The 15,206-nt window shown below is 29.3% G+C and overlaps 2 protein-coding genes across 2 annotated transcripts; both read left to right on the top strand.

Moving 5' to 3' along the window:
* Positions 1 to 1,344: 1,344 nt before the first annotated feature.
* On the top strand, positions 1,345 to 3,418 carry NDHN (NADH dehydrogenase-like complex N). The gene is made up of 4 exons (XM_028075703.2): positions 1,345 to 1,937; positions 2,434 to 2,550; positions 2,685 to 2,770; positions 3,054 to 3,418. Exons 1-4 carry the CDS (start codon positions 1,524 to 1,526, stop codon positions 3,115 to 3,117), a joined length of 681 nt encoding a protein of 226 aa, XP_027931504.1. The 5' UTR covers positions 1,345 to 1,523; the 3' UTR covers positions 3,118 to 3,418.
* Positions 3,419 to 6,851: 3,433 nt separating this feature from the next.
* On the top strand, positions 6,852 to 9,128 carry LOC114187466 (cytochrome P450 714C2-like). Its single transcript, XM_028075727.2, has 5 exons — positions 6,852 to 7,223; positions 7,422 to 7,648; positions 7,744 to 7,991; positions 8,087 to 8,441; positions 8,518 to 9,128. Exons 1-5 carry the CDS (start codon positions 6,932 to 6,934, stop codon positions 8,941 to 8,943), a joined length of 1,548 nt encoding a protein of 515 aa, XP_027931528.1. The 5' UTR covers positions 6,852 to 6,931; the 3' UTR covers positions 8,944 to 9,128.
* The last annotated feature ends 6,078 nt before the right edge of the window (positions 9,129 to 15,206 follow it).

Below are 15,206 nucleotides of genomic sequence, written 5' to 3' on the forward strand. Positions count from 1 at the left end.
ACATATTTATATTTATACAAAAATTTAATTTTTTTATTTAAAAAAAAAACGGATCAGCGAACCAAAGACGAAATTACCCATTTTTGGCCTATTAGTTTGACGGATTAGATGGATCAAATCAAAACAGATCAACAAGTTAAAAATTTCAACTCGACTTATCTTTTTCTAGGCAGCCTAGCAGACCGACCCAATAGACAATACCCGCTTTGACACCCTATGCACAACGAAGTTATTTACCAACACTAATAATTAAATAAAAAACACAAAAATGATAACACTTCTATGGAATCTCGTTTAACAACTTATTTGTAAAGACCAAATTTAATTAGCATCGGTACACATACAAGAAGACTAAATTCAAACACAATTTTGTCGGTTGGACTAGGATTTTAGGCCTAGAATTCATTGGATTGGGCATTTATAGGTCTACTTTTTATGTCGGGCCACTTCTTCCTGCACCTCCATGGATATCAGCCTCCAACCCCATAGACATGTTAAATGACTTATCTGCTCTTAGTTTTTTTTTTCTCCATCTCCTTCTTCTTCCACTTGCGCACCCTCTCTCCCCCATCTTCTTCCACCTGTGCCGCATCTCTTCTATTTTATTAGAAAAATATATTTTCGTCGTACATTTAGAATGCATTATTTATTTTATATCATGAAATATACAATTTGAAATATAAAAATTATATTTTAAATTGTATAACCTAAAAATATTTCTAAATATATAAATGGAAATATAATTTTTGTATTATGAATTGTAAATTTTGAAATGTTTTTTAATTTTGTATTTTAGAATTCAAAATAAAAACAGGGTAAAATTAAAATTTTAAAATATATGAGGTGCAGGATGAAATTATGGAGGTGCAGAAAGAAACTGCTTCGTTTTTGTCATGTAACACCATACGTGGGATTTACCCGTAAATCTCAATTTATTAGTTTTTTTTTTTATTTGGGAAGGAATTGAAACACATTACAGTCCAAGTCTTAGATTGTCATATTTTAGACAGAGTATAATATTTTAGATGGAGACTAACTCTTTATAAATCCTTGATATGATTAAAACGAGTTTCATGCTGTTAATAAAATCTTCTTTATAGCTATATAGTCTGAAATCAAACATAAGTAGCATGATAAAAAACTTAACTTTCTTTTAATTCTTTTGGATTTCACTGGCAAAACAATTTCAGCAAGAAATGATCCCAATGCTACTACTACCACAAATTTGGAGTGTGAATACATTATTATATTTTTAGGGGAAATAGTAGTGAAGCTATACCACATGCTATAATCTCCAATAAAAGGTTTCAAGTGAAGACAAACCTTGCATCAGTGATCACTTTATCTCATTTCTCCACCATACAATTCACACAACACTTAGTTTGTCACGAACTTCTGCTACTAATGCAAGCTAACATTTTCTTCTATCTTCCAAAAAACACCATGAACCTCATTCTCCAATAACCAACCTCGCACATCAGTGACAAAAGAGCACTCAATCAAATAGAAAAAAAGAAAAAAACATGTCATGCAGTGGTGGTAGCTTGGGTTATGGGGGAGCAATAACCTGCTTGAGCAATGTTGACCACACAAAGAAGGTGCAGCAATCAGTGAGAAACAGTTTCATGGGAAGAAAAATTGTTGGAGCGATGAAGAGTTGGAGAGGAAAAAATGGTTGGAAAAGAAGGGTAGGAGTTGTGCAGTGTAGAGGGATTGGAGACTTTGTTGGAGGGGACTTGATATGGCTTGATATTGATCGTTGGCTTTCAGATGTTGAAGAGCACAAAGCACTTGCAATATACCCTCCTCATGAGGGAGGCTATGAGGGGCGTTACTTGTCTCGTCTCACACGTCAGGGCTACTATTTCCTTGACCTCTCAGCTCGTGGCCTTGGTGACCCTGAAACCACCCTCACCAAGATTCACCCTGTTTGCCCTGTCAGTTCTTTTTTCACACCACTCTTGTTTGTTTCTGGTTGCTTAACCATGTTTACTTGTGATGAGTTTTTTTTATAGGAGTTCACTAGAGAGATTATACATATGTTCACCACTTTTAATCCAAATCCTCAAAATATTAGTATTCATACCACGTCCAATAGTCTAACCTTATTTAGAAGTCGAGACCCACGACGGTTTGAATATCCTTTCTCTTTTCATTCATCGAGATACTTTATAAAAACAAAACTGTGTTGAAGTACGCGTTCCAAAGTACACGTTCCAATGTATAATGATTTACATCGATTTTATCATCGGACTTAAGATCGAAACAATTGGATTTATGGATTTTTGTTCTTATACTGTGTTTAACTTTGTAACTTTTATTCAATGTGAGACTTAAACTCACGCTTGTGTTATTCTGAACAACTTGATTGTTCTTGATGGATGACTGTGTGTTATAGTCTGTAATTGCAAATGGTTTTGTGATGAATCTCAGGCTCATGTTGGAAAGCAGCCAATAGCAAGGTGGTATTATCCTCCAGAAGTTGATTTCAGATTAGAATCATTGCCACCAAATGCCAAAGGATTGGTGGTGTGGATACTTGAAGCCAAGGTGTGAGGGTTATGGCACTACTTCTTCACTTGTTTTCCATTAACAATTTACTTAACACACAATTACAGGGTATAAGTCACTGTCATCTTCTTTTGTTATGTGTTCCCTTAACTAATATGTGTTGTGTTGCACAGGTTCTCTCTAAGGCAGAACTGCAGTTCCTAGCTTTGCTGCCAACACTTAGGCCTAATGTGAGGGTCATTGCTGAATGTGGAAACTGGTAAAGCTAACTTTTTGAACCTTTAGTTATTGTAGCTAGATTTTATAGTTTTTCTTTTGTTGTTGTTGTTCCTTGTGTCTTGAAACTATGAGTGCTTTCTGCTGTAAAACTTGTGCTTGAGAACTTTAATTTGTCTAACTAAGAAGGGTTTGATTAGAACAGCATGAAACATAGTATATAAGATTCATTTTGTTTTTACTATAAAGTGTAGAACACAATATAAGATTCATTGTACAACAACACAATATAAGATTCATAGATTTTCACCTTTTGTGATGATCAGGAGAAAGTTTATGTGGAAGCCACTGAAAGAAATTGCAGGACTAACTACCAGTGAGGAAACTTAGTGGTGCTTCAGTGTTACTTATCATTCCTTATTTTCAACCTTCAACAATCAAGTACAGATAATTTATTTTACCTTCTCCAATTTAAGGCTTTTCATAGCTGCAGAGAAGTCACATAAGAAAGGAAGACACAGAGATGTAGGAAAGATCAATTTCCTTGTAAATAATTAGATTTGTCTGTCATGAGTGACCCTTTAATTCTCAAGGTTTAATTTTGTCCAAGCACATACATTTCCTCAAAATATGATATCCTCAAATTCCAATGTGAAATTGTTCACAATAATTTATTTGATCTAATACTTAATCCTGTCTCTTCTTCCACTGTGTTTTAAGTTATAAACAGTATAATGGTGGCTTTGTTATGGTATGCTTTCTGAAATTTTTTAATAATTAAATTTTGATAATTTTTTTTATGAGCTGAAGTGGTGACATATTCTAATTTTATTTTCCCAAGTCATAAACTCTTGAATCACCTTTTTATATTCTGTATTTACATTAATGTTTTTGTTTTACAATTGTTCCATTCAACAGTTCTATATCACATAATTCTGAGACCAAAAACCATTTAAATGCTCATTTTTCTTTTCAACATTTCAAAATATCTTTTACAAAATAAAATCGTAACAATAAATTCTAAATTTCAAAACGAACGGTAACTATCTTTTAAGTCTAACTCTAAGTAGTAATACATTATAAAATCAGAACAACAAATTTGAGATTTGTTCAACTAAGTTCAAAAATGTTATTTCTAAATTTTATTATTAAAAAATAATATTCATCCTTAAAAACAAGTTAGAGTTCTTTAAATCTTATCATGCAAGTTATGTTGAAGTGGACACATCTACACAAACATTTATTAGTATTAAAGTTCAATAATATGGTATGAAGTGCTGAAATATACTCAATTTGACTACTTATTTTCCACCATGTTTATTCTAATTTATATAATAACCTTCGAGGATAATGTGATTTATTCAAATGTCATTGAATATCAATAGTTATCATCTTCAATTATATATATATATATATATATATATATATATATATATATATATATATGCATGACATTTAATTCAATTTACTTCATAAAACTAATAAAACTACTAATACTTGTTATTTCAACCCTAAATCATTTAATATTTAATGTATTTTTTTTTAATTATTCTCAGGGTTCAGAGTGATAAGTCAAGCTTAATCTATTTAGAGAAAGGATAGAAATTACTTCAAAAAGTTAGAAAAAAAGAAAAAAGAAAAGAGAGGAAAGAGTTTTACATAAAAATAACAATACTTATAACATAGTCACACCTTAAATCAACTTTAGAAAAATTTAAAATAGGAGAAATAGAAAATAATGAAATGATGAAGGATCAGGAACTCTCTTTCTAAACAAGTTTATACTCCTTGAGCATGTGTCTTCATCTTTGATAAGGGTTAAGGTCTCATCACAATTCGAAGAGTCCAAATACGATGCAATTATGATATGAAGTTCCTCCTCACATTTTCTAAGTTTCTATGTCTTTTTTGGTAAAGCCCGTAATTCTCAAGCTAGCCTATTTGATGGAAAAAATGCGTCAAAATAAACAATACCACCATCTTTACCTCAAAAGTCATCTTACTATCAAAGAAACAAGATAAAAATCATCAACATAAAAGTATAATGTGAAAACTACAAATTCAAAAAAAAAAAATCATGATTGTTGTTTATCAGAAAATAACACTATGTAAAAATATTTATATATAAACAACTCTCATGTGTCCTTTCACCCTAAATATATCCACACTTTTCGATGTAAGAGTTTAATCCAATTTCAGAACACACTCTATTATAAAAATATAAAAAAAATCAAATACAAATTTAAATATCTTCAACTTGAGACAACATAAACTTAAAAGTCTTTATATAATAATTAACACCTACTCTATTGATTATCTAGATGATATGAAACTATACGATATATATTATTTTGGCTTAAATGGTCTTTTGATCCTAGTTTTGGACGACTTTTTTCATTTTGGACCTATTTTTGAAAATGTTTTCAGTTTGGTCATACCTTTCGTAATTTGTTTTCAATCGACTCCTTTTCGTTAACTCCGTCTAAATCATTAACGGAACAGTGTCAGCGTGGTGATTTTGTGTGACGTGGATACTGTTCAGTGACATGTTCGTTTGCACTGTCATAGCCCAGATTTTAAATTGAAATTTAGGGTTTGTGTTCATTGTGGTTTAGGGTTTCATTAAAGTTCAGCTGAAAACGAATGTCTCGTGGGGCATCTTCATCTTCTTGCAATAGTTGGGTTCACCGAACATGCAATTCCTGCCATGGTGGTTCTAGGGTTTCAGGCTCATCCCCAATTTACGATTGCGGAGACATTGCAGTGGTGCGCACAGCTAGAACTACAAAGAACTTGGTAAACCCAATCAATACTGACCAAAAATAATACCCTAAAGCAGGACATACCTCCGTGATGAAAACGTTTTTTCCTCCGCAACGATTGTCCAAAGATGAGCGACGAACTGAGAAGACATAAATTGATCCGAAAGGCCAAATTCCAGAATTTCAAAAAGCGACGACAAAATCCCCAATTCGAACCCCAAATCCACAATTCTACATAAACAACCCTAAACCTAATTTAATCCAACTTAAACCCTAAAATGAATCCGCAATTTCAATGAAATGGTCAGCACAGTGCAAACGGACACGTCACTGAACAGTATTCACGTCACACAAAATCACCACGCTGGCATTGTTCCGTTAACGATTTAGACGGAGTTAACGAAAATGAGTCTATTGAAAACAAATTACGAAAAGTAGGACCAAACTGAAAACATTTTCAAAAATAGGACCAAAGTGAAAAAAATCGTCCAAAACTAAGACCAAAAGACCATTTAAGCCTATTATTTTCATCACTTTAACATTGTCTTTAGTAATTTGGAGATTGAGATGTAATTTCTTATTATCAATCCATATCTAGCCGAGGTGCTTCTCTAATAACCAGTCCTTTCCCACTTCCATAAATCTCACGTATCCAATATTTTTCCTTTCCGGTTTAATCTTTTGGATAAAAACACCTCTTGCACCTTTCACCATCTTCGGAAAACTCTCCGCATATCGTATTCTCCATACCTCACCGAAAAACAGAGAAGCGGTCCCTTTCGCATTACTTCCCTTCTGACATTTCATTAATTATTGGCACTTTGATAGCAGAAAATTACCAAAGTCAACGAGTCTAAGAGATAAGAGAACTGGACCCCAAATGCCATGCGCAACAACACGTACTCACCAAGCTGTCTACCATGCATTGCTCTTCCAACTTTCACCAAACACCATGTCACATTTATTTATTTACATCTGCAACTTATTTAATAAGCTCATACTGTAACAGTATAATTTATTGTGCGACAGCTTTTCTATTTTATTTTATTCAGCAAATGTGGTTAAACCGTATGTTTATGTAGTTTTGGACAAGAGAATACCAATTTAAAATTAGACTTTAAAAGTAGATTAATTCCAATTATGAAATTAAAATCAATCTTTAGTTAAATTAGTATAAATCAGCATTAGGATATACTATTATCATAATTAAAATGATGTATTGAGAAAAACATTGAATAGTGTGCCTATCATACGATCCTTGAAAGAAGCATCAGTATAAAACATTATAATTAAATAATTTTTAAATGAAAAGAAAAACTAAGGAAGTTAAAAGTGCAAAATGATCTATATATGTACGGGATTACCTGTCCTGTATCATAATCCAAGACAACAGAGCTTGGATGTGACTAGAGTCTGCAGTGAAGAGAAGGTGTTCTGTAACCATGCAGCTTCAATTTGATTCTCAGTTTTTCATGTCTATTGTGTTTCTTGGTTTTGCTGGGTTGTTATGTTATCTCTACACTTCCTTTGTGGAGAAGCCAAAAAGGCTTCGTTCAAAGCTAATGAAGCAAGGTATCAATGGTCCACCTCCAACTATTCTAGTTGGAAATATTTTGGAGTTAAAGAAAGCTCGATCAGACACTTCAAAGCCTTCTTCTTCTTCAAAAATCCCTTCCTCTCACAACTGTGCTGCTCTTCTCCTTCCACTCTTTGATAAATGGAGAAACGAATATGGTATATGTCTTTCCTTCTCTTAATATACATCATTATTTGTAGCTACTACCAGTATTGTGTTAGTTAGATTAGATCACAAGTATACATAATGCAGGATTTTTCACCTTCAGCTTGTAGACTAATTAATGTGTGCAGTGATGTTGCAAATAGTTTGAGTGATTTGAGAATCACCATGTTTTAATTATCATGTGTAAACAGGTCAAGTGTTCATGTTTTCTCTTGGAACCACTCAAATACTGTGTGTGAACCAACCAGACATAGTGAGAGAGGTCACTGTATGCACATCCTTGGACTTGGGGAAGCCTGCATATCAACTGAAACAACTAGGGCCTTTGGTGGGTCAAGGCATTTTAACTTCCAATGGGACTAAATGGGTTCATCAAAGAAAAATCATAGCTCCAGAACTATACATGGAAAAGGTTAAGGTATATATAAGGATTTCATTTTGCTTGATATTCATATGGATACTTCATTTCACTGACTCTTAACTTGAAAGAACTTTATTTGATGTGATCCCAAGGGAATAATGAATATAATTAGCGAGTCTGCTGTATCTGTGGTAAACTTGTGGAGTAATAGAATAGAAGCAGAAGGTGGAGCTGCTGACATCAAAGTTGATGAGTGCATGAGAAACTTCTCGGGGAATGTTATTTCAAAAGCATGCTTTGGAAGCAATTATGCCAAGAGTAAAGAAATTTTCTTGAAACTCACAGCTCTCCAAGAGCGATTGTCCTGGAAAAACTTATTCAGACGTATCCCTGGCACGTGGTATAATACCGTTTTTCCTTATATAGCATCACGAATTTTTTTCTGATATTGTCCTTTTCCTTTTTCAATTTAAGAACAATTTATACATGTGACAGCTACCTTCCAACAAAGACCAACAGAGAAATATGGAGATTAGAAAAGGAGGTGAAAGAAATGATACTCCAGGTGGTGAAGGAAAGAAAGGAAACTAGTTTTGAGAAGGACCTGCTGCAAATGGTTCTTGAAAATGCTATGGGTAGTAACCTAAGCAAAGAGGCCATTGGCAGTTTTATCGTTGATAACTGCAAGAATATATACTTGGCAGGGTATGAGACAACTGCAGTTACTGCTACATGGTGCCTCATGCTTCTGGCCTCAAACCCAGATTGGCAAGATCGTGTTCGTGCTGAGGTGACTGAAATTTGCAGGGGTGGAATCCCAGATTTTAGTATGCTTGGTAAGATGAAGCAGGTAAGGATGTTAGTTTCAGAAGAAGTTGAGAATTTGAAAATAAAATGAAGCATAACTTGCATATTTGTTGTGGCAGCTAGGAATGGTTATTAATGAAGCATTGCGGCTTTATCCTCCTGTGACTGTGGTGTCAAGAGAGGCCTTGAAGGACATGAAATTTGGGAACCTTGACGTTCCAAAGGGGTTTAACCTTTGGATAATGGTTGTTAGTTTGCATACAAATCCAGAGATATGGGGAGATGATGCATACAAATTCAAACCAGAAAGATTTGCGAATGGAACCACAGGGTGTTGCAAGTTGCCACACGTGTACATGCCCTTTGGGGTTGGGCCACGTGTGTGTCTTGGACAGAACTTGGCTATTGTGGAACTTAAGATGATCATAGCTCTCATATTGTCCAAATTCACTTTCTCACTCTCTCCACGCTACGTTCATTCGCCTACTCTCAGGTTGCTCATAGAGCCTGAGCATGGAGTCAATATCTTAGTTAAAAAACTATGAACTGCTCCTTCTACTACTAAGATTTAGCATTCTGGTGAAACTCGTTTTTTAAGCATATATATGTTGACGTTATGATGCATGAAATCTTGTAACGAAAAAATAAGGCTCGTATTTTATTTCTCTAGTTTCCTATTTCAGCTTGTAGAAGAAAAGCAATAAAAGCACTTATCGTTATGCTTCTTGAACCTGCACAAGTGTTGTTTGTTACATTCCAACACAGATTTATATGCGCTTTGTGAAATTTCTTTCATATTGACACAGCACTAGTTTGTAGTGCGGTGATATATTGTTGTGGTGTTGGTTTTTTACGAAAGGGGCTAATTTAATTTGAAAATTATACAAATGGGTCTACTTTAAAAATAATTACAAAGGGGTTAAGTCGTGATGCATAATGATGACATGTTTATAAGGAGTCGTTGTATACACGAACGAGTTTTGAGGATGAGTTCGCAATCTGAACAATAATCGTAACACGTGATGACAATTTCTGTCCAAGTTAAAGTCGTCACCTGGCCATCTAATTGATTAAAAACAAAATTTGTTTAATGCTAATTGATGAGAAGAAATGATCATTTGTACGATGACTTTGGTTAAAAATGTTGCATAACAAAAGTCGTTCTCATCTTTGACGAAGTTTAGAGCAAGTAATTTTGAACTCAAGTCGCCATCTCCTCTGATGATTTCAGTGTTTTGAGCTGAAGTTATGTACGAGTTTAGTGTAATTGCTTTTGAATTAAAGTTATCAGCGTCTCTAGAGACTTCATTGTAATTTGATTATGAAGTTGGCAAAAGATATTATAACTTTAGATTAAACTCATTTCGTCTAAACTCGTGGGAGTGTTGGAAATTTAAGTGAGTCTAAGTGTCACATTGATTAGAAATGAAAAAATACAGTACTATATAAGGATAAACATCCATAAATCCATTGTTTTAGGGTTTTAGGTTGAGAGTGATGTCAATACCTTATGTGATTGATTAATTAGTTTTAAGCAAATTTGATTTTTAATCAAAATAGGTGATTAGGTGGGTGACTTTAACTTGCACAAAAGTCATCATCTGGTATTAGGGATACTATTTCTACTCATGATTACTTGTCACTATTGGACGTGAAATATTTATTATTTTATCTCAATTTGGTCCAAATTTTTTTCAAATTGAATCAATTTCATCCCTATACCAAATTTTATTTATATATAAATTTTACAATGATATTTTTATTATAATTCATATTTTTAACAAAATTAAGTTTATTTAAATGTATATTTTGCATTGAATTTTATTTAAATTTTGTTTTAAATATTTATATATCTATAATTTATAGATAAATTTTAGAGTTGCTTTAAAAATAAAAAACTTTATAAATTCAAATATAAAATTTTAAAACAATTTAAAATAAATATATTTATAAAGTTGTTATTTTTAAACTAACTCTAACATTTGTCTATAAATTATTGATATATAAATATTTGGAACAATATTTAAATAAAGTTCAATGTAAAATAAAAACTTAATCTTGTTATAAATATTGTTGTGGCATTTATATCATTGTGACATTTAAATAAAATTCAATGCAAAATATATATTTAAATAAACTTAGTTATGTTAAAAATATTAATTATAATAAAAATACTATTGCAAAATTTATATAAAAATTAAATTTGGTATATGGACTGAAATTGATTTAGTTTTAAAAAAATTAGAATCAAATTGAGACAAAATAACAAATAGATGGACTATATCGAGGCTTTTCGCATTTAATAATGACATGTGGTAGTGTCACATCACACTGTCTCTATCTCGTAGCACAACGTCAAATTGACACATGACAATTTTGTTATTTGTTTTTTTTTTAAATTATAAAAAAAATTAAAAAAATTAGTAAATAAAACACGTGGTGACACGTGACACATAATTAACACTATTAGTGTACTATTAACGAAAAAGACCTAATTGTAACAAATTTTCTAAAATAGGGACCCAAATGAGTCAAATAAAAAGAAGGAGAAGCACTTGAGATTTCGTTACAAAAATGAAGACTTCTGGAATGATTTAACCTTTAATTTAATTTTTTTTAATTTTATTTAAATTTTATTTCAAAAATTTATTAAATATCTTTTTTTTTAAAATTTATATAAACTCATTGACAATGACTCTATCGAGTGGTAGAGACTACCATAAGTAAAAGTATCTAGTGATCCTGAATCCAAATGCATGTATTTGAATAATTGAGTTTAGTGTCAATTGTTTGTGTGCAACCATGTGAATTATTTGTAGTTATCCATGAGTGACTTATAATTGATATGATTTAAATAGTCTTAATTATGACAACTTTTTTGTATCAATTTTAATGGATTTATATTTTTTAAAAATTTATATATTTTTCATATTTTTAGTTTTTGTGTTTTGATATAAAATTAAAATTCGTTCTTAACAATTGAGTTATTTACTGTATTTATCATGTCTTTGTTTCAATATTTGTTAAAAAACGGATTTGATATATAAAAAAATTAATTTAATTATATTATATCCATTTATTTAAATTTAAGAATTAAAATGTATCAAAATTTATACAATAACATATTTTAATTTTATATCAAAATTTATAAATTAAAAATATATTAGACACCTAAGATCCGCTACTGTATATAAATGATTTTATTTCATTGATTTACTATTATGTAAGATCTTAGAGCATAAATAATTACTTTCTTTATAATTTGGTTGAAATCATATAAGATAAGCTAAATCCCAATTACCAAAAAAATTATTTAGGATTTTAATTGCCTTTTACAGTTATAGTTACAATGAATTGGATTGAAAACTATATTTAAATGAAACCGCGTTTCTGTCATAGATGCAAACACTTTTTTTTCGACGGAGTTGTTTATTTTGCACTTCAAATGGGATGAAATTTAGACATGTCAAAATGGGTTTCAACCCGTGAGTTAACTTGGCTCACCACGGGTTCGAGCCGGATTGGGTTGAGAAAAATTCAATTTTTTCAAAAGTGGGTTGAACTCAACCCGGTTCACTTAACCCACGGGTTGAAGGTGGGTTGGCTCACTTAACCTACCAACATTTTTTTTAATTTTTTTTTAATTTTTTTTAAATTTTTTTAGTAATTATTTACTACTATTATATTTGTTCACAATTTCATATTTTTAAATGCTAGTTTGTTGCTTAATTATATTTGAATAGTTTGAATGTTTAATTAATTTGATTGTCAAGTTATATATATGTTGATACTTGAATCTTTAACTATAATCTTTATAGTAAATTACTCAAGTAACTGTCTTATAAACAATTTTTTCTAAATTAGCATGAAAAAAATGTGTAGTTTTTTTATTTATATTTTGTTGAATAGCATGATAGAAAATTTGTAATATTAGTCATGCTTTCTTAGACTAATGGATACTTTATTAGAAATAATTCTTCATATATTGATGGTGAGCATGATCAAAACATTGGTTCTTGATTTTACTATGATTGTTATCTCATGGGTTACTTAAAAATTTATTTAAAAATTTGAATACTAAAAAAAAAACATTTTTTAGGTGGGTTGATGAGTCAACCCACTTAACCACCAACCCGTAGTGAGTTGAGCCGGATTACAAAATTTCTGACTCACCAGAGAGTGAGTTGGATTGGGTTTACTCATTTTCAATCCAGCTCGTGATAAGCCAACCTGTGTGAGCCGGGTTAGCTCACTTTAACATGTCTAATGAAATTTGATTATATTACATGTGCAACTTAATTTATTTAATTTTAAAGAGTAGATGTGCAACTTATTTCAGCAAATGACAGCGTGATATTTTATATATGGATATTTTTTTATTATATGTTTATTGTTTTATTATTTATCATGTTTATTATTTATAAGGTGCGAAAAGTAAGTCAACTCATTTTGTATGAGTTAACTATAGGTTGAGTTAAAATCAACTAGTTTAATTTGACGTAATATTTTTCTAATGAGCCAATAAATTTTTAATTCAATTTGATCTATCAAAATTATTTGGGAGGTTTAAATATTGGCTCATTTAACAATATTTTTATTTTTGATGTATTTTATATATTTATTACGGTATCATTAAAATAAATTAACTCAAATTTTATTTTTATAACACTAAAATTAAAATATTCATATATTTTATCAAATATTATTATAATAATATTAGTTAAAAAAAAGTGTGAACTTATATATATAATTGATAAATAAATAAATTAAACATTCGTACTATTCAAATATTATTGAATAATTTTTTAATATTAAAACGTTTTTATTATTATATTAAAAGACAAAATATATCAATATTGATTGTATTTTATTTAACGTTTATTTTCTAAATTCAGACTATGCAATGCAAACCACAAAACATTTCATGCATACGGGACAAGGAGAGAAAAAAAAAAGAGAAGTTAAGAGGAAAACTAAAAATTTACCTGCTCTACCATTTTCTAACTAGTGTGCTCTATAAAATAAAGAGAACCAACATGGTTAAAAAAATATATAGAGACAAATGAAAGATTTTCTAAGTATACAGTGAAACAAAATTTTAGAAAAATGAAAAACTAGTGTGCGTGCGTGTGTTTTTGGCTTCTCTAAAAAAAAAAATTACAATTAGCTGTGTGTGTTATCCTTTAAATTTATAAAATATGTTTCTCGCTTCTTTTTAAAAAAAATTACAATTAGCTGCATCAATTAGTTTTATGGTTTTTTTAATAAAATCAATAAATATATTCATTGCTAAAACTTTATATATAAATAACATAGCTAAATTTCCTTTATTTATAAAAATTATAGAGAGGGTGAAGTATAAAAATAAGACAGAAGAGTAAAATGGAAGGAATGAAAAATTTAAATACAATTTATAATTTTCTTTGATCTTAATAATTTATAATTTTCTTTTTAAATTTTAATTTCAAATTTCATTTAATAAACAATCAAACAAAAAAATATAATCTAAACCATTTTAAATTTCCTTAAAAAGTTTTTTTTTCTTCTAGAAATACACTTTTTGGTGTTTTTCTTTCTTTTTGTAGAGATTAAAATATTTTGCAGTGTAAAACTATCAAAACGAGTTTAATCTCTTTGAGTAAAGATACAGTTAGATATTGATTCTTTCTCAATTCATTTAAAAAATTATGACTTAAATATATATTTTATATTTATTTTTGTTGTTTTTATTCATTTTGATTGATCTTTATTTTTATTTTATGTTTAATTAGATGCTCGTTTTTATCAAATTTTGGTCAATTTGGTTATTTTTACTAACTCTTTAAATAGTTAATGTTTTTTAATAATATATGTCACATGACAGTTCCTCGTCATTTTTTTTTTAATTTTTAGTTTTAAAAAAATTGTTTAAGTGTCAAGTCAGAATTGTGTGTCAATTTTGATTAAAATGAATCAATTTTATCTTTTTCAAATTTATACCAAATTTAATATCATTTATAGAAATTATACTAATAATTTTTGTTAAATTGAAATTTTTATTAATTATTTTTGAAATTCAATTATAAATTATTAAATTTAATTCTAAATTGAATATAATTCTTAAATTTAATTGTTAAATAGAATGCAATTATTTAAAATATTATTAGAATATAATTATTAAATGTTTTATTCTAATATTTATATTATAAAATACTAATACTTTTAAAATTGATATTTAAATATTTAAAATATTAGAAATATTAGAAATATTTTACAAAAGTAAACTAATATTTATAAAATTAACCTTTAAATATAAAAAAATTTAGATTTTAATATCTAAAATGCAATAATTTATAATTAAAAAATTAACAATTAAATATAATAATTTATAATTGAATTTAAAAAATAATTAATAATAATTTCAATTTTAAAAATAAATATATAATATTTATAAAAATTAAATTTGGTCTCAACTTAAAAGGGAAAAAATTGTTTTATTTTAACAAAAATTGAGACTAAATTGAATAAAAATAACGAATATATGAACTAAATTGAATAAAAATAACAAATATCAGAACTAAATTGAACAAAAAAAATGATACAACTACAAACTGACACGTGACACTAGCGTTGACACGTGACTTGACATGTGAACAGTTTTTTTGAAATTAAAAAAATTTAAAAAAATTAAAAAGAAATTTAAAAAAAAAATAGGAGTTGACACGTGACATGTACTGTTCAAAAACATTAACAATTTAAATACCATTAGTCAAAGTTAAAAGAACCAAATTAACTAAAATTTCACAAAAATAAAAACCTAATCGAAAGC

Source organism: Vigna unguiculata, chromosome 6, assembly GCF_037176805.1.
Source record: "Vigna unguiculata cultivar grain cowpea cultivar isolate G323 ecotype 2 chromosome 6, ASM3717680v1, whole genome shotgun sequence".
NCBI lineage: Eukaryota > Viridiplantae > Streptophyta > Magnoliopsida > Fabales > Fabaceae > Vigna > Vigna unguiculata.